The 26616-nt window shown below is 42.2% G+C and overlaps 5 protein-coding genes across 5 annotated transcripts; 1 reads left to right on the top strand and 4 right to left on the bottom strand.

The window, feature by feature from the left end:
• Positions 1 to 2106: 2106 nt before the first annotated feature.
• LOC122697492 (histone H3.1) lies at positions 2107 to 2612 on the bottom strand. The gene has a single exon (XM_043908317.1). The coding sequence runs from the start codon at positions 2566 to 2568 to the stop codon at positions 2158 to 2160; it is 411 nt and encodes a 136-aa protein (XP_043764252.1). The 5' UTR covers positions 2569 to 2612; the 3' UTR covers positions 2107 to 2157.
• A 798-nt stretch (positions 2613 to 3410) lies between these two features.
• On the bottom strand, positions 3411 to 3939 carry LOC122697497 (histone H2A type 1-B). Its single transcript, XM_043908323.1, has one exon. It carries the CDS (start codon positions 3876 to 3878, stop codon positions 3486 to 3488), a length of 393 nt encoding a protein of 130 aa, XP_043764258.1. The 5' UTR covers positions 3879 to 3939; the 3' UTR covers positions 3411 to 3485.
• Positions 3940 to 10030: 6091 nt separating this feature from the next.
• LOC122697504 (histone H2B type 1-B) lies at positions 10031 to 10479 on the bottom strand. The gene has a single exon (XM_043908329.1). It carries the CDS (start codon positions 10426 to 10428, stop codon positions 10048 to 10050), a length of 381 nt encoding a protein of 126 aa, XP_043764264.1. The 5' UTR covers positions 10429 to 10479; the 3' UTR covers positions 10031 to 10047.
• Positions 10460 to 11230, top strand: LOC122697498 (histone H2A type 1-like). Its single transcript, XM_043908324.1, has one exon. It carries the CDS (start codon positions 10778 to 10780, stop codon positions 11168 to 11170), a length of 393 nt encoding a protein of 130 aa, XP_043764259.1. The 5' UTR covers positions 10460 to 10777; the 3' UTR covers positions 11171 to 11230.
• A 5103-nt stretch (positions 11231 to 16333) lies between these two features.
• On the bottom strand, positions 16334 to 18046 carry H1-2 (H1.2 linker histone, cluster member). The gene has a single exon (XM_043908312.1). The coding sequence runs from the start codon at positions 17990 to 17992 to the stop codon at positions 17351 to 17353; it is 642 nt and encodes a 213-aa protein (XP_043764247.1). The 5' UTR covers positions 17993 to 18046; the 3' UTR covers positions 16334 to 17350.
• Positions 18047 to 26616: the final 8570 nt, after the last annotated feature.

Genomic DNA, 26616 nt, shown 5'->3' with positions numbered 1-26616 from the left:
ACTAGGACGTTACACTTTCCCTTACTTGTAGCACAGAACCGAACCCATGGAGGCCTCAACTGAGCAATTTTCAACCAATCATTGGTCAATACATGGGAACTGGTCTGGCTGGCCAGGGTCTCCAGTTATGACTCTATATACACTGCTCGGTCAGTGGGCACATCTAAAGTGCCCTCTGAGGGCCATCCGACCCCAAACGAGGGCCACTCTAGGGTGCACATAGTGCACAATTTTCCAGAACTCAATATTACACCATAATCTTCAGAGAATCCTTCCCTACTATTTTTAACCATACAGTCTAGTTTGAATTGGAACTACCCAATATGTGAGTTCCCACCCTGGAATGGTGTTCCACAACAAGCAAAAATGCTTTTGCTTTCGTCAATCTGGACACTCCCTTTATGGGGACGTTGGGTACCTCTTAGCTATAGCAGGTCAGTATATAAAGCCCTGTTCATCCTCCTCCCCTTGTCAGTATAATAAACCCCTCACAGGCCCGCACTGAGGGACAATGTCCTGTAGGACCTGACCCTACCCTGAGCCGTGTGAGGTCACCAAGAAACCACAGGTTAGGACCCACTCAGCCTCCACAGCTATTGCCGTGGAGAACGGTCACTCACACAGATAGACATACAACGCTAGCACACCAGACACCTGATACGGAGACTTCCCTATCCTGGGCAGCACTCCATGCTGCGGGAGGTGATCAGTCTCCCCTTCCTCTGTCAAGGTGGGCCTGAACTCAGCCCTGGGTCCCCGGGGACACTCACCCCATCAGACGTCTGGCCCTGGCAAAAGTTTCTGAATCCTCCCCTGGAGTCTGCTTGAACGCGGCAACGGCCTGCTGCTACCGGGCTCGACGAGGGTCAGAGTGCAGTGACATCACTGGTGGCGCGCCATCCTTCCCGTCGCGGGGGCCGGAGATAGAGGAGCTTCCGTCAGTTCTCGACAACGGTGGCACAAGGGGCCAGCGCGGCTGTCGGTTTCCCGGCCAATGTACCAAAATGCTACAGCAGTGTTACAGCAGATATTTGGCTTACAGGAAGACAAGCAACACGCACTCGGGGGATCAGAAAGTGAAAGTCGCTCAGTCGTGACGGACTCTTTGCGACCCCACGGACTATACAGTCCATGGAATTCTCTAGGCCAGAATACTGGAGTAGCCTTTCCCTTCTCTAGGGTATCTTCCCAGTCCAGGAATTGAACCCAGGTCTCCCGCATTGCAGGCGGATTCTTTACCAGCTGAGCCACAAGGGAAGCCCAAGAAAAATGAAAGTCGCCCAGTCGTGTCCGATTATTTGCGACCCCATGGACTGTGTAGGACCAGGGCCAGAATTCTCCAGGCCAGAATATTGGAATAGGTCGTCGTTCCCTTTCCAGGGGAATCTTTCCAACCCAGGTCTACCCGCATTGCACGTGGATTCTTTACCAGCTGAACCACCAGGGAAGCCCAAGAATATGAGTGGGTAGCCTACACCTGCTCCAGGGGACCTTCCGGACCCAGGAATCGAACCGGAGTCTCCTGCATTCCAGGTGGATTCTTTACCAACTGACCTATCAGGGAAGCCCCAGCGTATTAGAAAAAACTGTTTATTTCACAGCAGTGAGGACCTAGCGGAATCATCTCCAAAGACAGAGCACCCAACTCAGGACTTGCCAGTTTTCTACACAAGCTGTGGCAGGAGCGGGAGGGGGAGTGGTAGGGAGGTGTTGCGGCGCAGAGCTTTCATGCGGATGAGGGGAGCTAAGCAAAGAGAACATGTCCTCTATCCTCTTCCCAGTCGGGACTGCAGTTTAAATTTTTCAGCGCCATCTCTGGCAACTGGTTGACGCAACAAACAAGCCGGGTTACAGAAGCCAACGTACTAAGCCGAGCATTACATGGAGGATTATGCTAATTCCAAATTACAAGAAACCAGACCTGGAGAACTAACTGGAAGGCGAATACGGTTAGATCCTCATCTCACACAACTCCAAGGCTTACTTGGCTGCGGGAGGAAGGGAGAGGACGACGGTGGGGTGGAGTTCCGCTCTGCTACAGCTTTCTGGGAGTAGGGTTTAATCCTTATCTCTTGTGGTACAACTCTGATTTGATGTTGTGGGTGGCTCTGAAAAGAGCCTTTGGGTTGAAGGTTGGCACTCAAATAAAAAACATGTTTACGCCCTCTCCCCGCGGATGCGGCGGGCAAGCTGGATGTCCTTGGGCATGATAGTGACGCGCTTGGCGTGGATGGCACACAGGTTGGTGTCCTCGAAGAGCCCCACCAGGTAGGCCTCGCACGCCTCCTGCAGCGCCATCACGGCCGAGCTCTGGAAGCGCAGATCGGTCTTGAAGTCCTGCGCGATCTCACGCACGAGCCGTTGGAACGGCAGCTTGCGGATCAGCAGCTCGGTGGACTTCTGGTAGCGGCGAATCTCACGCAGAGCCACCGTACCGGGGCGGTAGCGGTGCGGCTTCTTCACGCCACCAGTGGCCGGCGCGCTCTTGCGGGCCGCCTTAGTGGCCAGCTGCTTGCGCGGCGCCTTGCCGCCGGTGGACTTGCGAGCAGTCTGCTTAGTACGAGCCATGTGAAAGGACGAAATGATACTGCTACTCCAAACGCCAGCGACAAGCAGGCAGCCGCCCTCCTTTTATACAGCCAGGCGAACAACTATTGGACTCAAGAACATTCAAAAATACCCGCGCCCTGCTCTGATTGGTCCATTTCTCTGCCTGTCTGCCCGGAAGAATCCAGAGCTGCTTTTCCGGTTGGTGAATAAACCTGCCTTTTTACCATAGCAACTCCAATAGCCTGACTTCATTTTATTTACCCTTTCACTTCTAAAATATACAGCAAAGTAATTACAAAGCAACACTGACACTGCCGACTGATTTTTTAAAGTACAATCACCAAAAGATTATTATGGAAGTGCTTAGAAAGAGTAGGTAGGCTACATCTAAAATGACAGATTTTCTCGGGTGTAACACGAACATTGTGCACAATCAAGATGCTTTTGAAGTACCAATGATCTGTAAGTTACTCTCAACTGTTTCAGCATAACATACTTTTATAAAATGGAATCTAGATGCAGAGGGTTTGGGTGTTTCATCACATCAACAAAAAATGTTTAAGGTTAAGAGTTCAGAACCTTTCGCTAATAAACTCTCTCTCCAAGTGAGGAAAACATGTCACACGTCACCGCTGGAATTAAGGAAATACTGTTTGACTAGAAACTGATTCAACTGAGTTTAACCGGCCAATTTAAACTCGTGTGATTTTTGTTAAAACTTCCTCGCAAACATTTTGATTGAAATTTTTCTCGGGTAGTGAGGAAAACACTCTCTAGTTGGGATTTCTGGCGTAATATTACAACCTTCACATGGGCATAATTGAAAAGTATAACAGCTCTGTATGTGGAGAAAGTGGGTGGCTCTGAAAAGAGCCTTTGTATATATTGACTTTTCCTGGGTAACAAAGTAAAAGTGCCCTGGGAACGTGGACACTTCACTTGCCCTTGGCCTTGTGGTGGCTCTCAGTTTTTTTGGGCAGCAGCACCGCCTGGATGTTGGGCAGCACACCACCCTGAGCGATGGTCACACGACCGAGCAGCTTGTTGAGCTCTTCATCGTTGCGAATGGCCAGCTGCAAGTGGCGCGGGATGATACGGGTCTTCTTGTTATCGCGCGCCGCGTTACCCGCCAGCTCCAGGATCTCGGCCGTGAGGTACTCCAGTACCGCAGCTAGGTATACTGGGGCCCCGGCCCCAACGCGCTCGGAGTAGTTGCCCTTCCGGAGCAGGCGGTGCACGCGGCCCACTGGAAACTGGAGCCCAGCACGCGAAGACCGGGTTTTGGCTTTAGCGCGAGCCTTGCCACCCTGTTTACCACGGCCTGACATATCTGTTAAATGACGATGCAAAGTACTTCACGAGAAAAAGCAAACAGAAAATAAGTAGAACGAAAAAGCGAGAGAAGTATTTATACTAACTGGAGGTAGGCTTGTGCTATTCTCCCATTGGCTATCATTAAGGAACCAATGGGAGAGCAGAATCTGCATTCTTCATTTGCATACAAAACTTCTGTCTAGTGACAAAAACTTTCTGAAAAAAGTACTAATAAAAGTATACTAAGGAGACGTTAGTTGTTCACTCTTCCCATTGGTTACTATTCTGAACCTATGGAGAATCGGAACCTGTGTCCTTCATTTGCATACACGGCTTTCTCATCCAGTCTGATGGACTTTTAATGCTAGTAATAATGGAGTTATTTGGTTTTGTCAAAAGGTTGTTCTTAAAAGAAGCAGGAATGGCTATTTTCATTGTTCTGAATTTTTAGCTATTGGGGTTGTGACTCATAATTTTTAGAAAGGAATAAATGCAGAATAATTTCGTAAAGATAATACTTAAGAGATAAGTATTAGTATGCTCAGTGTTTCTTTCTCTTTTCTAACTCTTTAATAGGGAAAACGAAGAAGAGGAAATAATAGTTTTTTGTCTTGGCCCAAGACTTAAACTATCTGAACAGTAAAAAGTTCTATTTCATTCAACTTACCTATGAGGCCTTCCAGGATCACCTGGGAGGCATGTAGAGACCTGTCCTCATTTTAGAGAACGGGAAACTGAGAGACGCAGTTTGTTTGCCTTGGCTAAATAACACTGAGTTTAATGGGACCAAGGATTCCAAACTCGTGGCTGGAAAACTCATCATTCCCCAGTGCCACTCCCAACCTTCCCACCTTCCCTTTTTTCTCACTTGGCTCCCACAGGAAGGACACTAATTACTTCAGAAAACCCCATAATCCTGCATATCGTACTGGACTTCTTGCTGTTAAGAGTACTAAAAACTGCCGCACGTAAGTCTCCGGACTCCTAAGAAATGAGAGAACAAACAACTCCCATAGCATATAAATAACTCAAAATGAGATTACAGTATATACTGGAAGACTACTATATTAATATTAGTACAGGGTCTTTGGTCTTAAGCTTTCATGTCGAGGAACCTAAAATTGAGAAGTTGCCAAGTGAAATCTTGCCATTTTTTTCTTATAATGGTCATTGAAATAGAAATAGATGGAGCCCAGATGGATGTGGACTCTCATTTCAGGAATTTTTGAGGACTCGAGCCTGTAAGTCTGCTAACTCCTAAGCAAGATGGTAAAAGGAACAGGAACCTGGTTAGGAAAAAATTGCTCCTAAACCAATTCAGTCAGAGAACTATGTTTTGATCCAGGCAACCAAGAAGAGTTTCTTTTTTACCTTCTCTCAAGTCTTCTGACTCCTATGACTTTTTCTCAGCAATGTTCACTTCTTTTTTATTTTTTATTATCTTCACCATGGACAACAGCAATACACATCAGTAACACTGGCCGAGTGTCTGAAATGTTTCAAAACCCATAAGGGAGTTGTAAAAAGATAGATGCTACCTCAAAGACTTCATACTATTTTGAAAAGTATAGGGGAGAGGAGGCAGGAGGTTGTATACCTGAAGTTTAAATAGTAGAGCATAGTCTGCATCTAAAACTGAAGGTTTTAAACAATAAATATTATAAGAGCCCAGGGAGAAGAAAAATCACTGTGAATCAGAAGGATCAAGAGAATTTAAGAGAGATGTACATTCAGCATTTATTCACATATATTTGCTGAGCAGTGTTCAGTATCTGTGTTCTAGATGATGACATCATGTGCCCTTGTGGTCCTTGGGGAAGAAAAAAGTTTCCTCTACCCTTCTAGGTTCTTCAAGCTGATCTAAGAATTAAACTGGTATGAGACTGATTAACAGGGAAAAGTCCAATTTAGTTTCATTTGGGGGTTGGATAAAATAAAAATTAGACCCAAGGACAAGTTACACAGTTGAGGCTTGCTATGCCATGTCAGATTAGGGGTTAGGGGCTTGGGACTTCAAAAGGCAGGAAGGCAATTCACAGTAAAATGAAAAAGGACAAATGTTTTGTAAACAAATGTTTGCTGGACCAAACAGAAAGAGTGAGACCCAGAAAAGAATTTTAATTAACAATCGGCCATGTCTACAGTCCTAGTTCAAATTATACTGTAGTTACCTAGGGTGATAACTACCTTCCTCAAACGGGTCTGCTTACAGCTATAGACAGCATCCTTTTAGTGATTCTGAAAACAAGCCACAAAAGCAAAGGTTAAAGTCACAGTTCCAACATGGTGGAAGACTTTGCCTCTTCCCTGTCACACATTAATGAGTAAAGTTGGTAGCTCATCAGAATTAACTGGGGAGATGTATTAACTGGGGAGATGTATTAATTTTACTTTTGGCTTCTCATCATTCCTCTACTATAGTTTTGAAGGCTAGCCTGAAGTCCAGTCATGTAACTTATTTTTTTTGCTTGTTAAAGATCAGCCATGTATTTATTTGTACAGATGTCAAAAGGGCCTACCTTTGAGATTAGGAGGCCCAGATTTTGGTTTGGGCTTCATTTAAGGGTATCGGTTCAGTTCAGTTGCTCAGTCGTGTCCAACTCTCTGCGACCCCATGGACTGCAGCACGCCAGGCCTCCCTGACCATCACTAACACCCAGAGTTTACACAAACTCATATCCATTGAGTTGGTGATGCCATACAACCATCTCATCCTCTCTCATCCCCTTCTCCTGCCCTCAATCTTTACCAGCATCAGGGTCTTTTCAAACGAGTCAGCTCTTCGCATCAGCTGGCCAACGTATTGGAGTTTCAGCTTCAACATCAGTCCTTCCAGTGAACACCCAGGACCAATCTCCTTTAGGATGGACTGGTTGGATCTCCTTGCAGTCCAAGGGACTCTCAAGAGTCTTTTCCAACACCACAGTTATAAAGCATCAATTCTTCTGCTTTCAGCTTTCTTTATAGTCCAAATCTCACATCCATACATGACTACTGAAAAAACCATAGCCTTGACTAGACAGACCTTTGTTGACAAAGTGATGTCTCTGCTTTTCAATATGCTGTCTAGGTTGGTCACAACTTTCCTTCCAAGGAGTAAGCGTCTTTTAATTTCATGGCTGCAATCACCATCTACAGTGATTTTGGAGCCCCCCAAAATAAAGTCTGCCACTGTTTCCATTGTTTCCCCATCTATTTGCATGAAGTGATGGGACCAGATGCCATGATCTTAGTTTTCTGAATGTTGAGTTTTAAGCCAACTTTTTCACTCTCCTCTTTTACATTCATCAAGATGCTCTTTAGTTCTTCACTTTCTGCCATAAGGGTGATGCCATCTGCATATCTGAGGTTATTGATATTTCTCCCAGCAATCTTGATTCCAGCTTGTGCTTCATCCAGCCCAGCGCTTCTCATGATATACTCTGCATATAAGTTAAATAAGCATGGGGACAATATACAGTCTTGAGATACTCCTTTTCCTATTTGGAACCAGTCTGTTGTTCCATGTCCAGTTCTGTTGTTTCCTGACCTGCATACAGGTTTCTCAAGAGGCAGGTCAGGTGGTCCGGTATTCCCATCTCTTTCAGAGTTTTCCAGTTTATTGTGATCCAGACAGTCAAAGGCTTTGGCATAGTCAATAAAGCAGAAATATATGTTTTTCTGGAATTCTCTTGCTTTTTTGATGATCCAGCGGATGTTGGCAATTTCACCTCTGGTTCTCTGTCTTTCCTGAATACAGCTTGAACATCTAGAAGTTCACCATTCAGTATTGCTGAAGCTTGGCTTGGAGAATGTTGAGCATTACTTTGCTAGCGTGTGAGATGAGTGCAATTGTGCGATAGTTTGAGCATTCTTTAGCATTGCCTTTCTTTGGGATTGGAGTAAAAACCGACCTTTTCCAGTCCTGTGGCCGCTGTTGAATTTTCCAAATTTACTGGCATATTGAGTGCAGCACTTTCACAGTATCATCTTTTAGGATTTGAAATAGCTCATCTGAAATTCCATCACCTCCACTAACTTTGTTCGTAGTGATGCTTCCTAAAGCCCACTTGACTTCCACATTCCAGGATGTCTGGCTCTAGGTGAGTGATCACACCATCATGATTATCTGGGTCGTGAATACCTTTTTTGTACAGTTCTTCTGTGTATTCTTGCCACCTCTTCTTAATATCTTCTGCTTCTGTTAGGTCCATACCATTTCTGTCCTTTATTGAGCCCATCTTTGCATGAAATGTTCCCTTAGTATCACTAATTATCTTTAAGAGCTCTCTAGTCTTTCCCATTCTATTATTTTCCTCTATTTCTTTGCACTGATCACTGAGGAAGGCTTTCTTATCTCTCCTTGCGATTCTTTGAAACTCTGCATTCAAATGGGTATATTTTTCCTTTTCTCCTTTGCTTTTTGCTTCTCTTCTTTTCACGGCTATTTGTAAGCCCTCCTCAGACAGCCATTTTGCTTTTTTGCATTTCTTTTTCTTGGGGATGGTCTTGTTCCCTGTCTCCTGTACAATGTAATGAGCCTCCATCCATAGCTCATCAAGCACTCTATCAGATCTAGTCCCTTAACTATTTCTCACTTCCACTGCATAATCATAAAGGATTTGATTTAGGTCATACCTGAACGGTCTAGTGGTTTTCCCTACTTTCTTCAATTTAAGTCTGAATTTGGCACTAAGGAGTTCATGATCTGAGCCACAGTCACCTCCCAGTCTTGTTTTTGCTGACTGTATATAGTTCTGTAAAATATCAATTATTAGGAAGAAAGGAGGGAAAAAGGAGCAGGAAGATAGAAGCAAGTGAGCAGGCAAATGTTAAGAAGTTCTACACCAGGAGGTAATTTTGAAGAGGCTGAGTTTATATTGCCACCAAGATCTCATCCCTCCAGAGAGCAATTCTTAAACTGCAGCTTGAGTTCAATCTTTTTTTCTTTTGTCCCCAGAGATCAGGCGAGGGTGTTACAACTAAAAACCAAGAATTGCAACTTCTAAGCTTCTGTTTCACAACTGTTTTGTGTATGCTGAGACAGGAAAGTCTTCTCATATAGCAGTCACCGAATTTGTGTGGGATCTGGGAAAAGCTCATTTAAAGTTTAAAAGTGATCTTTTTGAGAAATTCTACTTCATGTTTTTAATCTGCTTATCCAAACACACTGATGTATGTCACCTAAATATGGTGCTCATAAACCAAAGGAAAAGACTTTCCCCCACCTTTTTATTATGCAGTCAACCGCTGACTTCTCATTGCTCTTCCCCTCATCCAGCCCCCCTGACTCCTCTTCCACACCCAAGGCCCTTCCTATCAGGATTATTTTTGGAGTAGGTTTTCTTTTAAAAATTTTCCCAAGAAAAATTAGCACACCTTCCTTTCCACCTGGGGCCCTCCTAGTTTGCAAATGAGGTGGCACCAGATGGGCGGTGGTGGGGGGGCAGGAAATTCAAACCATTTCCCCCTACTTGAGTTGGGAGTGCCACACTTTCAATCCCTTCTAGTGCCATCCCAGGAAGGTAAATTACCCAGGAAACTGGAACCCAGATATCAGGAATGCAAGAAAAATGGAAACGGCTTTACACTGACTGTTTCCATCACTAAATAATTATAATGAGAAATTAGAAAATCTCATTTCACTCATGTGCAATTTTGAGGTGCAAGGTTGAGTTAACACCCAATAAGTGTCTGCGGCTTACTAAAGAAGCGACAGGTGATTTTGCTTAGTTTCCCCAATACCAGGGTGAGTTCAAGCTCAGGGAGAAAACCCCACTGACTGACCTTCCCCGCAACCTACCCTGAAAAGGCAACCTGCCTTAACGATGCCCTGAGGATCGGCACTCTGAAATCCCGGAACCACTTCCTTACCCCGGAGGAAAATTCTAATCATCATCAAAAATCTTAAAAGGCTTCGCGGAAAGAGTGAGCATTTCCAAGCATCTGGATGTTTAGTCCATGGGAAACGGGAGAATGTTGTCTTTTGAGGAATGTCTCTTTAATGCCAAGAGACCCTTCAAGTAACTAGCGGTTCTAGTTCCAAAATTGCTTCAACTATTAACCTCACTAGAGTAGGTGCTTAAATCTAGTCAGTAGGACAGAATTGCATTTACCCCGCAAAAAAACGGCAGTTACAGTCCTTCTTCGATAAAGTGTGTGGCTCTGAAAAGAGCCTTTGGATTAAGTGCCTATTGCAGGCACTCATTTGGAGCTGGTATATTTGGTAACGGCCTTCGTACCCTCAGAGACAGCATGCTTGGCCAGCTCCCCGGGTAGCAACAGGCGCACGGCCGTCTGGATCTCCCTGGATGTGATGGTCGAGCGCTTGTTGTAATGCGCCAGGCGTGACGCCTCGCCCGCGATGCGCTCAAAAATGTCATTCACGAAGGAATTCATGATACCCATGGCCTTAGACGAAATGCCAGTATCTGGATGGACCTGCTTCAGAACCTTGTACACATAAATAGAATAGCTCTCTTTACGACTGCGCTTGCGTTTTTTGCCATCTTTCTTCTGCGCCTTAGTGATGGCTTTCTTAGAACCTTTCTTAGGAGCCGGAGCAGATTTAGATGGCTCAGGCATTCTTTTTGTCTTAGAAATGTTAAACGGTAGCCTCCACAATTGAGATAAGTAGGCTGAGTTCAAAGACCATTTATTTATAGTGCTCCAATGCAAATGAGGGATGGAGACTTCTCACTTTTGATTGGGTAAGACCAGTAGAATTTCACTAAGGTCTGGAGGGAGCGGTTTATGCAAATAAGGGATACACATTTTCTCTTTCTATTGGATAGAGAAGCATCGTACTTTTGACCAATAGGAAACCTAGCTCCCGCGTCCCTCTACCGTCTATTAAAAAAAGTTTTTTTCCACGCCTTGGTCATTCAGCGTTTACTCTTGTGCTCAGACGTTTTGTAGGGTTTTGCAAGTAACTATGTCTGGACGTGGTAAACAAGGAGGCAAAACTCGAGCTAAAGCCAAAACTCGGTCTTCTCGGGCTGGCTTACAGTTTCCAGTCGGGCGAGTGCACCGCTTGCTCCGTAAGGGCAACTATGCCGAGCGGGTTGGAGCCGGCGCTCCGGTGTACTTGGCAGCGGTGCTGGAGTACCTGACGGCCGAGATTCTGGAGCTGGCGGGCAACGCGGCCCGGGACAACAAGAAGACCCGCATCATCCCGCGTCACCTGCAGTTAGCCATTCGCAATGACGAGGAACTCAACAAACTGCTGGGCAAAGTCACCATCGCTCAGGGCGGCGTCCTGCCCAACATCCAGGCGGTGTTGCTGCCAAAGAAGACCGAGAGTCACCACAAGCCGAAGGGGAAGTAAAGCCTAGACAAAAGAAGAAACAGCTGCCTAAAGGCTCTTCTCAGAGCCATCCATATTTTCATTAAAAAAGCTGGTAGCCACGTTATGCTGTGTGTGGTTAACTGTTTGCAAAAGGACAAGTGACATTGAAACAAAGAGTCCGGAAAAGTTCCACAAGCATTGTTTTAGGGTATAGCTGGTGAAACCTCTGTAATCCACAAGGGCCTTTATAAAGAGAAAGGAAACTAGAGCAGTACTTAACCTTGAGGATAACAAAAACCAAAGAAATTACTCTTGCCAAGATTAGTTTTCTCTTGCCTTTGCTTTCAAGATTTTTAAATTTTTTCCCGATTGGAGTTTATCAGCATCCAGTGTATATATGTCATCAATTCCACCTTTGCATGCATGTGATTTTTTAAATCATCCACCCAGGGACCCTGGCATGTAGTTTTACAGAATATAAACTCGGAATTAGGGGAGATCTGATAACCAAAGTTAGAAAGTGGTAGTCCTGGTAGGTGGAGATTTAAAGCTAACCCAAAGTGGGGGAGAAAGGACAATTGTACTCAATTTAGGATTGGACCAGAAATACAACCTTGAGAACGTGTCAAGAATTAAGAATATTAGGTTCCACTCGTATACTGAATCAAAAGTTAACATGGTGTCTAAATGGTTCGTTATGTACGTTAAAGTTTGCAATAAGATGAAACAATTTAGGAAAATTCCTTCGGATAGCCTAGATTTTAAAAAAAAAAAAAAAGGCATAGAAAATACGTGCGTAAGTAATTCATCCAATCAGATTCTCTCGTAATTAACCGGTCTCTTCCGGTCACATTTTAGCCAATGGTTTTATCGCGCGGTACTTTTGAAAAATTTCGAGACCAATCAGAATGCTTCCAACTATATTTAAAGGCAACTAGCTTCGCTTGTAGCAGACGTTTGGTTTGTGATCACTCGTGATGGCTCGTACTAAGCAGACTGCTCGCAAGTCCACCGGCGGCAAGGCGCCGCGCAAACAGCTGGCCACTAAGGCGGCCCGCAAGAGCGCCCCGGCCACTGGTGGCGTGAAGAAGCCGCACCGCTACCGGCCCGGCACTGTGGCTCTGCGCGAGATCCGCCGCTACCAGAAGTCCACCGAGCTGCTGATCCGCAAGCTGCCGTTCCAGCGGCTGGTGCGCGAGATCGCGCAGGACTTCAAGACCGACCTGCGCTTCCAGAGCTCGGCCGTAATGGCGCTGCAGGAGGCGTGCGAGGCCTACCTGGTGGGGCTCTTCGAGGACACCAACCTGTGTGCTATCCACGCCAAGCGCGTCACCATCATGCCCAAGGATATCCAGCTTGCCCGCCGCATCCGCGGGGAGAGGGCATAAAGTTGTCTTATTCTCTGTACTTACAAAAGGCTCTTTTTAGAGCCACCCACAATTTCACCTAAAGTAACTGTAACACTCAGGAATTAGAAACTACGAAAAGGCAGAAACCTTAGGTTAAGGTTCATAGAGTTGTCTAGAGAAATGTCACTGCTAACTAAGTTTTAAGGTCTCATTTAAATATTAAAATATTGACGTGTATATAGGTATAATGTACCCAATGGAATAGGCCGATTGCTGAGGCCTACAGGTGATACAACGTGGTGACTGTAAGTACAGAGTTACAAAGCAGATGGGAAAACTTTAAAGAACCGTAGCTGGTACAAAACTCAGGAAAATGCCACATATTAAATTGAATACAAAACTATAATGCTTTGTACTTTTGACTGCATACTCTGGTTCCATTTTTAAAGGAAAATGTTCAATATTTTCTGTAGAGTATATTAAGTCAACAGTGGGAAGAGAATTCAGTATTCGCTTAAGATGATTGATCACAATTTGTTTTATCCTCTTGATAACTTAGAAGAATTTCAGCTTCAAAGCACTACAAGTAATGTCAAGTAATGCTTTAAGGCTCGTTTTCAAACTTGGAAAATCCTCTGTCAAATTTTCATATGTGAGTTTTCAAATTTGGAAGAATTTTTCAAAGACTAGCTTCTACTTTATACATTTCACATCTCAGTTCTCCACTATACTCACTCCCATTATTGGGCACACGGATAAATGACATTTAGTCCAATTTCTTACCAATAATTTAGGTGAGTTTGTCAGTGGCTCAGATGGTTAAGAATCTACCTATAATGCAGGAGACCTGGGTTCTATCCCTGGGTCAGGAAAATCCCCTGGAGCAGGGCATGGCAATCTACTCCAGTATTCTTTCCTAGCGAATCTCCAAGGACAGAGGAACCTGGGGGACTAAAGTCCATAGGGTAGCAAACAGTCAGACACGACTGAGTGACTAACAATTTCACTATTCACTTTTTGTCGGTGATAAGTAGTATGCCCTGAAGACATTCTTAGACTGGCTAACATCAAGTGAACTATATATGAACAAATCTACACATCACTTTATATATTTCATTAACCCCAAACAAAACTTAGATTCAGTAAATGTTCTTAAGTCCCAAATATTCTCATCAATATCCCAACATAATCAGACAAAGGTGAATTGTAACATAAGAGAACATAAGAGTGGAAATAAAGGTTTTAACCAGCCTTAATTAAAACATGCCAACATTTAAAAGAATTTCTTTAAATGAGAGCAGGTGAACAGACTATACTCCCAGGGGCCCCTTCCAGGGCCTTGGAAATACAGAGTCTGACACTTGAGTTTCATATCTTCAGGGTAAATCTGCCTCTCAGCACTGGCTATGCTTTTCCAAATTACATATGGCCTTCCCCGCCCTCCTACTATTCAGTTCTAGCGTACCTCAGCAGAGTACCCTGTTGAGAATCACTGGTCTTGGATGAGACTCAGTAATCTGGGATAGAGCACTGCTTTGCATGATTCTTTGGATGATGGTACCATTGTCAAAGAAATGTACCAGGAGGAGAAACTTCATTGAGGGTATTGAAAGTCAACTCTGAGCAATGGGAACACTTTCAGTCCAGGTAAGTTCGCTGGGACAACTTTATAGGTGTTACTGATCCACTCTGTACTGAATATCACCACCTTTAGAGAGGTCCCTTTGCAAGGGAGAAAATAAAACCATGGATTCCTTGGAAGAATCAGTCTAATAACTAACACTGATAGTTTTCCATGGATCAAGTACTGCATAATCTAATTGACCTAAATTATTGTATATAACACTTGCTACAACACTGAAAGGCAAGTTCTCTCACTGTATCTATTTAATAGAGGAGGAAGTTGTCCTTGCCAGGAAGTCTCACGCCAAACCCAAACTAAATATTTTTGATTGATAAGATTATGCAAAAATGGATGATCAGACCTAGTTTCCTCCTCAACAGAAACTCCTGGAGATTGGGCTGCCTCAGGATGAACAGGGAGGGCCTGCAGTGGCCCGGCTTTTGCTAAAATCTGTTATCAGATTCCTGTGGTCAGAAGCCTGGTATGAGATGCGGTGGGCAGGATGACCAGAAGAAACATCAGGTCCTAGGAATAACCGAGTGTACTTTATGATCTTTAGTCTTAGACTTCAGGACAAGGTCAGCATAATTATTTCCTTGGAAATGTCTAAATTCTACTCCAGAGTAAATATTCTCTTGTGTCTTCCTTTCAGTATTTACTATAGAGCTATATTGTTCAAAACAGTAACCATTAGCCATTTGGGGCTATTAAGCACATAAAAACTGTGACTAGTCTAAATTGAGATGAGCTGAAGTGTAAAACACATGCCACATTTCAAAGAATTAGTATGAAAAATAGAATTAAAAAATCTCCTAATATTTTAACCTTATTGAAATAATATTTTTATTTTAGTGGGTTAAATATTATTGAAATGAATTTACTTGTTTTACTTTTAAAATGTGGCTACTAGAAAAATTTTCAAGACATATGTAGCTCTTACCATATTTCTGAGGAACAGCACTCTTCATGGAGGGTTATTATACTGGTTTACTGATCAGAAAGTAAATAGTTATGTCCTTAATGTGACCAAGCCTCAGTAATAATGGCACCTACCCCAAAGCCCTGTGGCAAGAATGTGTTTGAAAATAAATGAAGAGTGCTCAGCAACAGTGCTTGGCATCTTGTAAATTAGTGCTCAAGACATGCCAGATATTGAGACTTCTCTAGCAGTCTTGTGGTTAAAAGTCTGTACTCTCTACAGGGTGGCATGGGTTTGATTCCTGGTTAGGGAACTAAGATTCCACTTGCCTTATGGCATGTCCAAAGGAGAAAAAAAAAAAAAAAGCTACCTCAAAACATTATTGCTGTTACCACTGTGCCCTAAATCCCTGTTCCCTTCTGAAATTCTTTAATGATGTAATCATATCTAGTACTGGACCTGTTTCTCTTTTGCATGGATTTGAAACACAAAGTTACCTTTTATATCTCCCCCAAGTATAGAAAATATGATACCTAGAGCATTGCCCAGAGGAAGTAATATTTACTTTTTCAGCCATGAAAGCACTGAGTATGTATAGAAAAAAATAGAATAATGCTTTACAAGGAACCTTTATGTTACATTTTTAGCATACATGAAGATTTCATGAATTTTCAATTGTCAGTCAGCAGTTTATGCAGTATTCATTGCCATTTCTGGCTAATCAGTCATTTTGACCAATTTAAGTATATTAATGCTGTTCTCAATATTCTAAGTGAATATTGAAAATATTAATAATGTTAAAGTTTAGGTTTTATAAGCCAAATTGTGACAAGAGACTTTGTTAAACTAGCTAATTTTTAGATTCAAATGAATGGGTTTTTAGACCCGTCAGTCAACTATGGAAACTATGAAGGGAACATAATTTAAGAACTTGGATAAAACGGAGAACTGTTGAAAATTACCTAAAGACTAGGTAAAATTAGATTTTCAGTGACTTAGCTCTCTGTGAATGAACTTCCCTTCCAGCCTTATTAGAGAATATATTTGTTTTTGATGAATATGTTTTATTTTAAAGTAAAGAACATCTTTCACTTATGCAAATATAGTTGCAGGAAACGTTCAGTGTTAGGATCAACTGTATATAAACCCAAATTTATACCACAAAATGGCATTCACAAGAGATTTAAAGAAAAACAAGAGAAGCAACTTTTGCAGTTCTGCAGAAGCCCCTGCCCCGGTAAACGGTCTTTTGAGAAATTCTCTACCCGGGAGAAAGGCCCTGAAAATGAAAGAACCCACATACAACGCTGTTAATGAAAACAAAAGTCCTTTATTAAAAACGCCACCCCGTCCCATATAAACACGTTTCAAAACTTTACCAATATACACTTTTTACTGCTTAGCGTAGAAACATTTGGATTGCACAAAAAGGCGTTTAAAGCATCTACGATTTTCAGATGTTGAAGTTCCCGAAAAGGAGGATCCTTGACTGACCGGCCAGGACAAAATGGCCGACTACAAGTTGTTTTTGATGCTGTCAATCATCACACATTTGCTTATAATGTTAAAAAGTGCAAGAAACAGAAAGATCCCTGGTCCCGCTTTGCTTCTGATGGAAGAATCACTGCCACCGCTGTAGCATTTTTCAAATGTTCCATACTGCCAGAGTACGTCAATACCCACCCTTTTGCCTGGGTTGAATACCAACGCCCCCACGACAGCAAGTTGACTTTGGAAAACATGGAAAATGTCCGAAATACGACACCTTTCTCTATCAAGCAAATAGGGCTAACCCAACAGAAAAACAAAACATTAAAGACCGCGGGTGGAGGACACTCACCATCCAATTAAAAACAGGGTGAAAAATCACAGGCTGGAGAAGTGAGCCAACCGGCAAGCAAGGCGGGACTTTTGAATGAGTTTTTAGTCCAATCGTAATATCCCATAAGACTAAGAAACTGGCTGAGTTCAGCGGTGGTTGTTTTTGCTCTTCACAGGAGTGGGGCGGGGCCGGCGGAAATCCCAAGTACGCAAGCCTGCGGAAAGCGCTTTCAACTGCTGCCCAGGAGATTGACAGAAGACACTGCAGGCCAAGTGCCAACCGACAGGAATGGGTTCAAACTCTGCAACCTCACAGCAACCGCTCCCCTGTTTTTACTGCTATTCGAGTAGTGCCACCCATCTGTTAACTCCCGCGCAAACCTACCCTTAAAAGTCTAGAGGCTAAGCACACACAGTCCAAAAAAAAGTATACAGCTCTTTTCTTTGAGATCAGTGGTGGCTCTGAAAAGAGCCGTTTTGGGTTTTAGAAGCAGACGGTTAACAACCTACTTCTTCTTGGGTGCAGCCTTCTTGGGCTTGGCAACCTTGGGCTTAGCAGCCTTCGGCTTAACCGCCTTCGCTGCGCTCTTGGCGGCTTTCTTGGGCTTGGCGGCCTTCGCTTTCTTGGGGCTCTTCGCCACTTTCTTGGTCACAGCAGCTGCGGCCGGCTTCTTTGCTTTTTTCGGGGTCTTCTTAGCGGTTTTCTTTGGAGTGGCCGCGCCCGTAGCTTTCTTGGGTTTCTTAGCCGCCCCGGCAGCTTTCTTGGGCTTGGCCGCGCCCGCCTTCTTCGCCTTGGGCTTGGCCTCCCCGGTGGCCGCCTTCTTGTTGAGCTTGAAAGAGCCGGAAGCCCCGGTGCCCTTGGTCTGCACCAGGGTGCCCTTGCTCACCAGGCTCTTGAGACCCAGCTTGATGCGGCTGTTGTTCTTCTCCACATCGTAGCCGGCGGCAGCCAGTGCCTTCTTGAGCGCAGCCAGAGACACGCCGCTGCGCTCCTTGGAAGCGGCGACAGCCTTGGTGATGAGCTCGGACACCGGGGGCCCGGAGGCCTTCCGGCGCGCCCCAGCCGGCTTTTTGGCAGTCTTCTTCTTGACGGGGGCCTTCTCCGCAGGAGGGGCGGCAGCGGGAGCAGCAGGAGCAGTCTCCGACATGGTGAAGATCTAAGACTCGGGTACTAGTGGCAAAACGCCGATGAAGCTGCGCTTGGGCCGGGCCGCCGTATATATAGAGCGCAGGCGCGCGCTGATTGGTGCTCCGGTCGCCCGCCTGGCTGGCAGGCTCTGAGCCGCCGCGATGCGCCCAAGTTGTGTTTGTTCTACTTCACAAAAGGGGGAAAATATTAAAATACCCTACACCAAATCACCCGAATTTGGTCAGGAAAGGATCCGAGAAGCCTCAGGCTTCGTGCTCTCCATTTATTTTGTTCACAATCACAAACACTACGCGTCCAGGCGTCCCCAACTCCCCCAACTCCTAGGGAAGTCCTGGGCAGTCGGAGACCACTTTCTGTTTTTCTTCTAAATTACCTGTTCGCTCCTTTGCCCCTCAAAGTTCTTTTTCTCAGGGGTGGTTGGGCACATGCTTCTCTTCTTTTGGGACCAAAAACGAAATGGTTTCCACCTAAATTTTCACCATAATTCTGTTTCTTCGCAAGGGAAGTAACACAGGTCTTCTGTGAATTCTGCGTACAGACCCACAGGAACTGTGGACTGGGACCAGGATTCTGGGGCCAGTCCAAAGCAGTTAGAGCGGGATGGGAGGGGGTTCGTAAGCCTTGGGGGGTCCTGAGTGATGGAGGGTTAGAGACTTAAATCTTTGATTTGAAGACATTGAAACTCTATCAAATCCCTCTTTTCATAGATGGGGGCGGGGCACTCTTTTCACTTCTCCAAAGGCGAGAAATTGGGCTGTTTTTTAAAAGCACTCAGGTTCCCCTCTGAGTTGTGCAAGGCGGGGGGTCTGACCCTCAAGAATAGGGATAATGAGGGAAGAAAGAAGACCCTCTTAAGGCTACAAATAACCCTCAATAGACTTAACAGTGAGGGACATTTAGATGATCAGTTTTCAAAGAAAGCAAGCATTTATTTATTTTTGTATGCTGTAATAAAGAAATGAATTTCAGCACATGAAAATTCTAGATTACTTACAGTAACAATATCTAAACACATGTCATGGCACAGGACACTTTCTAACTGGGAACTCAAAGATATAGATGGAAATAAAGCAACTGACAAGACACTTTTGACTTTTAAGATAAACTAGAGATTTTAAATAGAGATCGTGAAATGACAAAAGTTTAAACAGAAATAGAGGAAAAGTATTAGAACAAATAAATTATTATGTCACTTTTTGCTGATAAGCTCACCTTTTATCCCCTCTAAAACTGACTGTATGTATACTATTCTGAAGTTCACTATACTGCTACATCTAGATGGAAGTATGTACTAAAGACATCAGTCTTAGATGTGATAATCGAAAAATGTGATAAATTAAGTTCAGTGATGAATGAAACATAAGGCATATTCTTTTAGACTAAGGATAACCCCATGATTTCACTGAATAACATTCTTTCAACATTTGGAAACTATGTCTACTACTGGTCATGTCCTCTGGGAATTAGCAATCTAATAAGATTAGTGATGGGTGAATTAGCAACCATAGAAAATCACTTTAGACCTGCCATCCATCAGTGTGACTTTGGGGATAGGAATTGTAAGAAATCATTGAAAGTGTATGAACAACTAAAGCACCTTCATCGTACAAATATATTTTGGCAAAAAAATAAAACAAGAACATGCAATTTGTTCTGATTCCATGTGCAGTGAGCCGCCTCTTCATCTGAAACTCAGCTAAGGGTGCATAACCAGCAGGAAAAGAGCTATGTAGAGTCTTGATTACTAGGTCACTGAACCTCCTGTCAGTAGAAATTGGTGTCCCTTTTTGCAAATCGGGCTTCCCTGGTGACTCAGCTGGTAAAGAATCCACCTTCAATGCTGGAAACCTGAGTCTGATCCCTGGGCTGGGAAATTCCCCTGGAGAAGGAAATGTCTACCCACTCCAATATTCTGGCCTAGAGAATTCCATGGACTGTATAGTCCACGGGATCGCCAAGAGTTGGCCAGGACTGAACCACTTTCACTTCGCTTTTGCAAATCAGCAACCTGTAAATTTGATTATTGTGATTCAGTTTTCTGATATGACTACTCAGGTTTAATCAATCAAATCACATCTCTGTATGGAAATCTAAAGTCCAGAACCAGACACCAGCCACTCAAATTCTCGATCCTAGCTTCCTGGCCACATAGTTCAGGTCAGAAGGCAGAAAAACACATAGCTTTTCTCTAGATCCCTGTAACTAGTACTGAGAAAAGTAAAAAACAAAGATATTTCTTCATGTCTTTTCAAGCTGTATTAGAGAATTCTCCACAAGTCCATGTCTGGTTCATGTAATGCTCTAAGGCCATGTTATATAATAAAATGTGGACATGTAAGTCACACACATAATTTTAAACCTTCTAATAGTCACAATGAAAAAAGTAAGAAACAGATAAATTTAACTTTAATAATGTATATTACTTAACTCAGTATATCCAAACTACTATTCAACATGTAATTGATATTTCAAAAAATATGACCATTTCTATTTTTTTTAATAGGGTAAATCTTCAAACTCTGGTGTGTATTTTACATTTATTAAATTTCAGACTAGCCATATTACAAGACTAGCCATATTACAAGTGCTCAATGACCACATATGACTGACAATTTCATACAGAACAGCATGGCTTTAGAAAAGGTAACATTGACTTAATATTTACTTTTTGATTAGGCTCAGATTATATAAAATTAGACCTTTCCTTGTAGAAGATTGATACATTAATAAGGATTTTGTAGAGTAGAGATGCAAGTGAATTCTTTCTAGTAGAAAAGATAACCCCAATAGTTATGATTGTATTGCCTAATAAGACATTAACCAATTTTGTATCTGATCTTTCAGGGTTCCAGCATTCTTTCTTGCCCTGAACATATTTCATTCCCCTGTATCCTGCTTTGACCTACCTTTGTCATTCTGCTAGTTCTGTCATTAATACTTAAATCATTCTTTGATCCATGTACAAGATCACTATGCAAGTCTTTGTATGAGAGTCATATTTTGAAAATTATACTTTGACACTTGTTTAGTTTGTCCTACATGCTCCGAATCAGAATCTTTAGAAACTATTCTAAAAGTTGGGAAGATACAAAATTTTTTGACCATTTGCTTTAAAGTGACCTTAGAGCCTATAGATGTTCCAGGAAGTCTCAGGATTTGAAATGAGATTGAACAAGCCCTTGAGCAAAAAAGGTCCTACTAAAATTAGCTCTAGGGAAAATTCAGATTAAGGGTGTGTCATTCCACTCAAAATTGATGGTTTCAAGACAGCCAGCCATCAATTGAGGACAGAGGTAAATATCTGCCTTGCAATAAATTGTGTATACTTGTATTTACACACATCCTGAATATTACGAGTTGGCTAATTTTGTTTCATCTTCTTTGGGTCTGGAAAGCTGATGGACAAAGTTAAAGATGCAAAGCAGGTTGTCAAGTGCAAATGGAGATGGAGAGAGAGGCTCAAACAACAAGATGCACTCAAAGGAGAGTGAAAGGAGTGGTTGGGACAGGTGTTTGGATCAGGGACTGACAATCGATTTTTCTTTCACCTCCTCCTTCTACTTTGCCAGAATAGAGTTCTGTCTGCTTGTTGTAAGCCCCAGCTAGGAGTGATTAAACCTGCTTTTTCCTGACTCACCAAGGAGACTTTAGGCTGAGACTAAAGATTCTGTATCTTATTCCCTGACACACTATCAAAATATACTCCACAGAGAACCATAGTAGTAAAGCACATAGTGGAAGCTCAAGAAATACATGGAGAGGAGTATAAAAGGAACATTCCATTGCAAAACATATTTACCTAACATTTGGGAAATGCTGTTAGAATCACCTAAAGTGACACAAGAAACTAGGGCATTAATAGGCACCTTATTCTTCAAGCTTGTTTTCAAATAACTTTTAATGATTTCAAAAAGTCAGAACTACACTCAAAATGATTGATCAATAGCAGAAAGATATACCTCAGTTTAGGCCTCTAATGAAGGCAATTATAAGGCACAAGATGAAAATACAAATGGGGAAGTAGCCTTAATCAGAATAAACACAGGGCCTTACACAATGACTATTTTGGAGGAAACAAGGGCATACAAATTTTGGTAGGTTTATTAGGACATACTTTTGCTTTTTAGTTCCCAGCTCATCACTATTGCATGCATGAGCCTTTCTCATATACTTACTAAGCACTTGTTAAGCAAAGGACACCAGAAGAGATAATAAAGGCAGAGATCAGCCAAGCAAAGTGTCTGTCTTAAGGAATTATATGTGGTGAGACTGACACAGACAAGCATATTATCATACAGTGTGAGAAGTCTGATAAAAAAGACACAAACGACTGTGAGAAAAAAAGAATAAAACCAAAAAATGTTCTTGTGCCAGTTATACCTTTGCCTTCAAGTACTTACCAATCCAGTTGGGAAATTAAGACATCAGAGAACAGGTTAGAACAGTGGTTCTCAAACATTTAGATTTCAGGACTCCTTCACATTCCTAAAAATTAGTAACCCACCTCCCATGTTTTGTTAATGTTAAGTTACATATATATGTAGATATTTACTATTTAAAAAATTAAAACTGTATTAAATTTAATAATTCACATTTATATGTTGTTTACTACCTATAAAATTAATTATATGTATGAAAAATTATATATAATTAACAAACAGCATATAATTTTTTCATTTACATAATATTATGAGAGGAGACCCTGGTGGCTCAGATGGTAAAGAGTCTGCTTGCAATGCAGGAGACCTGGGTTCGATCCCTGGGTCAGGAAGATCCCCTGGAGAAGGGAATTGTAACCCACTCCAGTATTTTTGCCTGGATAATTCCATGGACAGAGAAGCCTGGCAGGCTACTTACTGTCCAGGGAGTTGCAAAGAGTCAGACACGACTGAGCGACTTTCACTCACTCGCTCACATAATACTATATAGACTATATAGAGATTTATATACAAAATACATAGTAGTATAGAGTACTAAATACATAATAGAGAGTTGGACTACAAGGAAGGCTGAGAGCCAAAGGATTGATGCTTTCGAACTGTGGTGTTGGAGAAGACTCTTGAGAGTCCCTTGGACTGCAAGGAGATCCAACTAGTCAATCCTAAAGAAAATCAACTGAATATTCATTGGAAGGACTGATGCTGAAGCTGTAGTTCCAGTACTTTGGCCACCTGATGCAAAGAGCCAACTTATTGGAAGAGACTCTGATGCTGGGAAAGATTGAGGGCAGGAGGAGAAGGGGGTGACAAAGAAAAAGTTGGTTGGATAGCATTACTGACTCAATGGGTATGAGTTTGAGCAAACAATGGGAAATAGTAAAGGAAAGGAAAGAGTGCTGTAGTCCATGGCATTGCAAAGAGCTGGACACGGTTTAGTGACCAAACGACAACAAAAATATACACTTACAACACAATGTTACGTATAATATATATAGCATTGCCTATTATACATTTCATATACAAATCCATATATAGTATGGATTTACATAATATGTAAATGATACGTATTTAGTGGGTTTCCCATTTGAGCTACCAGGGAAGCCCACTAAATATATACTACTATGTATTTCATATATAAATCTCTATATAGTACATATAATTCATATATACTATATATGGGTTTGTATATGAATTTATAATATGTAATGCTGTATATATATAAAACATTGTATTATAAATGTATATATTGTGTGTTATAATATGCATTGCTATATATATAATATGTTGTAAATATAAATGTGTTGTAAATGTATATGTAATATTATGTGTAGTAGGTCAACTCAAAAAAAGTTCCTCATTCTCTACTGCATTCAAAATCCTGGCAGCCCCAGGCTAACCTGAGACTTGTAAGGCTGCCTGAAGGTGAAGAACACAGTCAAATTGTTAATGCAAGAGAGCAGAGGGAAAGACAGCAGCTTTGGGGCCCGCACACTTCTTTTCAATACCAGTTCCCCCATTCACGAACTCGGTGATCCTGCCAAGTCCTCTGGTTTTCCCCACTTTCATTTCGTCCTCTGTAACACTCCTCCACCACCCCCTTGTCCCAGGAATGTAGTGGGGGTTAAATTAGATAATGCGCATACAATTCCTGGGACTGGCTGAGCACAGAGTAGGCTCTTATTTGATCTTTATTTCCATTACATCCTTATCCCATGGGAACCTCCTGTTTTGAGGTGACCTCGAGATAGTTGATACGCACCTTAATTTGGACGAGTGGATAAGAGCAGACCAAGTCCAACAAGTTGGTTCTGTCTTTCTGGTTATGTAAACTTCCCCAGGTAGCTTCTGAAAGGTCACTGGACCTAGGAACTAGCCCAAAGAATGCCTCAAGAAGAAATTGTAATAAGAAGAGAAGCTAGCTTGCCCATCAGAGAAGGGAGATGTGTGTTGGGGAGTGATAGGGAAGAACATAAAGCAGGATCAACACGGCCACTCAGAATCTACCCCACTGAGTTGATGTTCTTGGAGCTCACTCCTTGCTCAGAACTCAAGAGGAAAAGTTATGATGACATACACACTCACTCCTCGCTGCATTTCCCATCTTAAGTGTGTGCATACTTTCAAGGTCAGGCAGGCAGAGCTGTCAGGGAGAACTGCAAGTTGTCAGTACTGAAGAGGGACCAAGGTATCAACACCCTTCAGTTTTTACTACTGAACTTACCTAAACCTTCTTAAGTTAAGACTTCTGGCTGGAACCAAATTCTTACAGAATTACATTATCTAAGAATTTGTTGGGCTTCCCTGGAGGCTCAGATAGTAAAGAATCTGCCTGGGATGCAGAAGATCCAGGTTTGAGTCCTATGTCAGGAAGATTCCCTGGAGAAGGGAATGGCTACCCACTCCAGTATTCTTGCCTGGAGAATCCCATGGACAGAGGAGCCTGGTGGGCTACTGTCCATGGGGTCACAACGAGTCAGACATAACTGAGCAAATGTTTCAGTTAATACATAGATTTCTTATACTTCTCATGGTTAATGTAGTAGCACTTTTATATTTTCCTTTTAATTTTATAAAATATTTCAGGAAAAATACAGAGGTAGCATAATATATTTATCAGAAGGACTAGCTCAATACTGGAATGCCAGAGTTCAAATTCAATATTGCCATTAGATGAGTTTATTAACTCCTCTCTGCCTCAGTTTTCTCATCTATAAAGTGGCAATAATAGTACCTGTTTTATAGGTTGCTATGAGAATTGATGAGTTAATGTTTATATAGTTCTAAGAAGAGTGCTGCCTTGTTGTGAGTACAAAAATTTTTATATACATATATTTAAAAAATTCTTTTAAAAGTTATACATACACTCTTATAAATGCAACATAGCACCATTCTGCACTGTTTGTTTAAAAGTGTCAATAATACTAATAAAATAACAGCTAACTGAACACTTTCTATGCACCAGGCATTATATGCACTATTTTCATTCTCTCTTCAGAACCAGCCTATGACTACCATTACAATTGTTATTGCTTCACCAATAAGGAAATAGAAATTGAGAATTCAGATTTCTCCTAGGACAGCCCTGCAGACTGATTATAACTCATGTACCCTGAACACACGCACACATTCACACACACAAATATCAGTTGAACTAAAGTCAAAGACCTTTGCTTTTCTATTACAAAGTGCATAAAATTAAAATACACCCACAACTATTAATTATTTGCTAGTCTGTTTAATGAGTTTTAGGTAGAAAACATTTTCACCCCTGCAATTAATTCTGCATGAATATCATACCTTTTGGGCAGAATCAAGTGTTTACAATACATCGTGCTGTCTGTTCTGATGGACACTAGATGGCAATCCAAACCAACCAAAGCTTAATTTGGTGACTGGTATGTTACATTTCCCCCAGTCCCTTATGTAATCATTAACTTCTGATAAATTTGGGCTTTCCAGATGACAGTAGTAAAGAATTCGCCTGCCAGGAGACCAAGGTTCAATCCCTAAGTAGGAAAGAACCCTTGGAGACGGAAATGGCAACCCACCCCAGTATTCTTGCCTGGAAAATTCTCTGTCCATGGAAGGTGGGCTAGTCCATGGGGGTCGCAAAAAATCAGACAAGACTGAGCAAGAGAAGTCAATCAGTCAGTGATAACAGCTTTCTGTCTCTTTCGGTGAACAGAAATTTTTATTCTTCTTTTTCTTGACAAATGATCATCGTGATACCACTGGTTAGTCCCAAGACTTCAGCAGGTCTACAGGCAGGCAAGAATAAGGAAGGAATCAATAATCCTATCTGGATTTGGGGAATAAGAAAATAAATAAGACAGGCTCTACCCTTAGAGTGGAATTTGGACGCTGGAGACCCCAAAAAAAGATATGGAATATGTCAGATGTGGTAAAGGTCAGAGTGGACATGAAAAGGAGGAAACAGTCAATTTTACTTGAGGCTAGAAGTTAAAAATAGACCCTTATAAAAGCAATTTTAAAAGTGCTAAATTACTTTTCTTTCTATTTTTAAAGTAAAAATGACCAGTGAGGAGGATGACAGGAAAAAAAACAAAAACAAAGACTATTGTGCAAAGATAGTAACACTGGAACTCTCCTGGTTAAGGGGTATCAATTATGACAATGATGGTGATAATAATAATTGTAATAACAAATTTATTACACTATGTAC

This window comes from Cervus elaphus, chromosome 7 (assembly GCF_910594005.1).
Source record: "Cervus elaphus chromosome 7, mCerEla1.1, whole genome shotgun sequence".
NCBI classification, from domain to species: Eukaryota; Metazoa; Chordata; class Mammalia; order Artiodactyla; family Cervidae; genus Cervus; species Cervus elaphus.
This window is presented reverse-complemented; position numbering and strand designations above follow the sequence as displayed.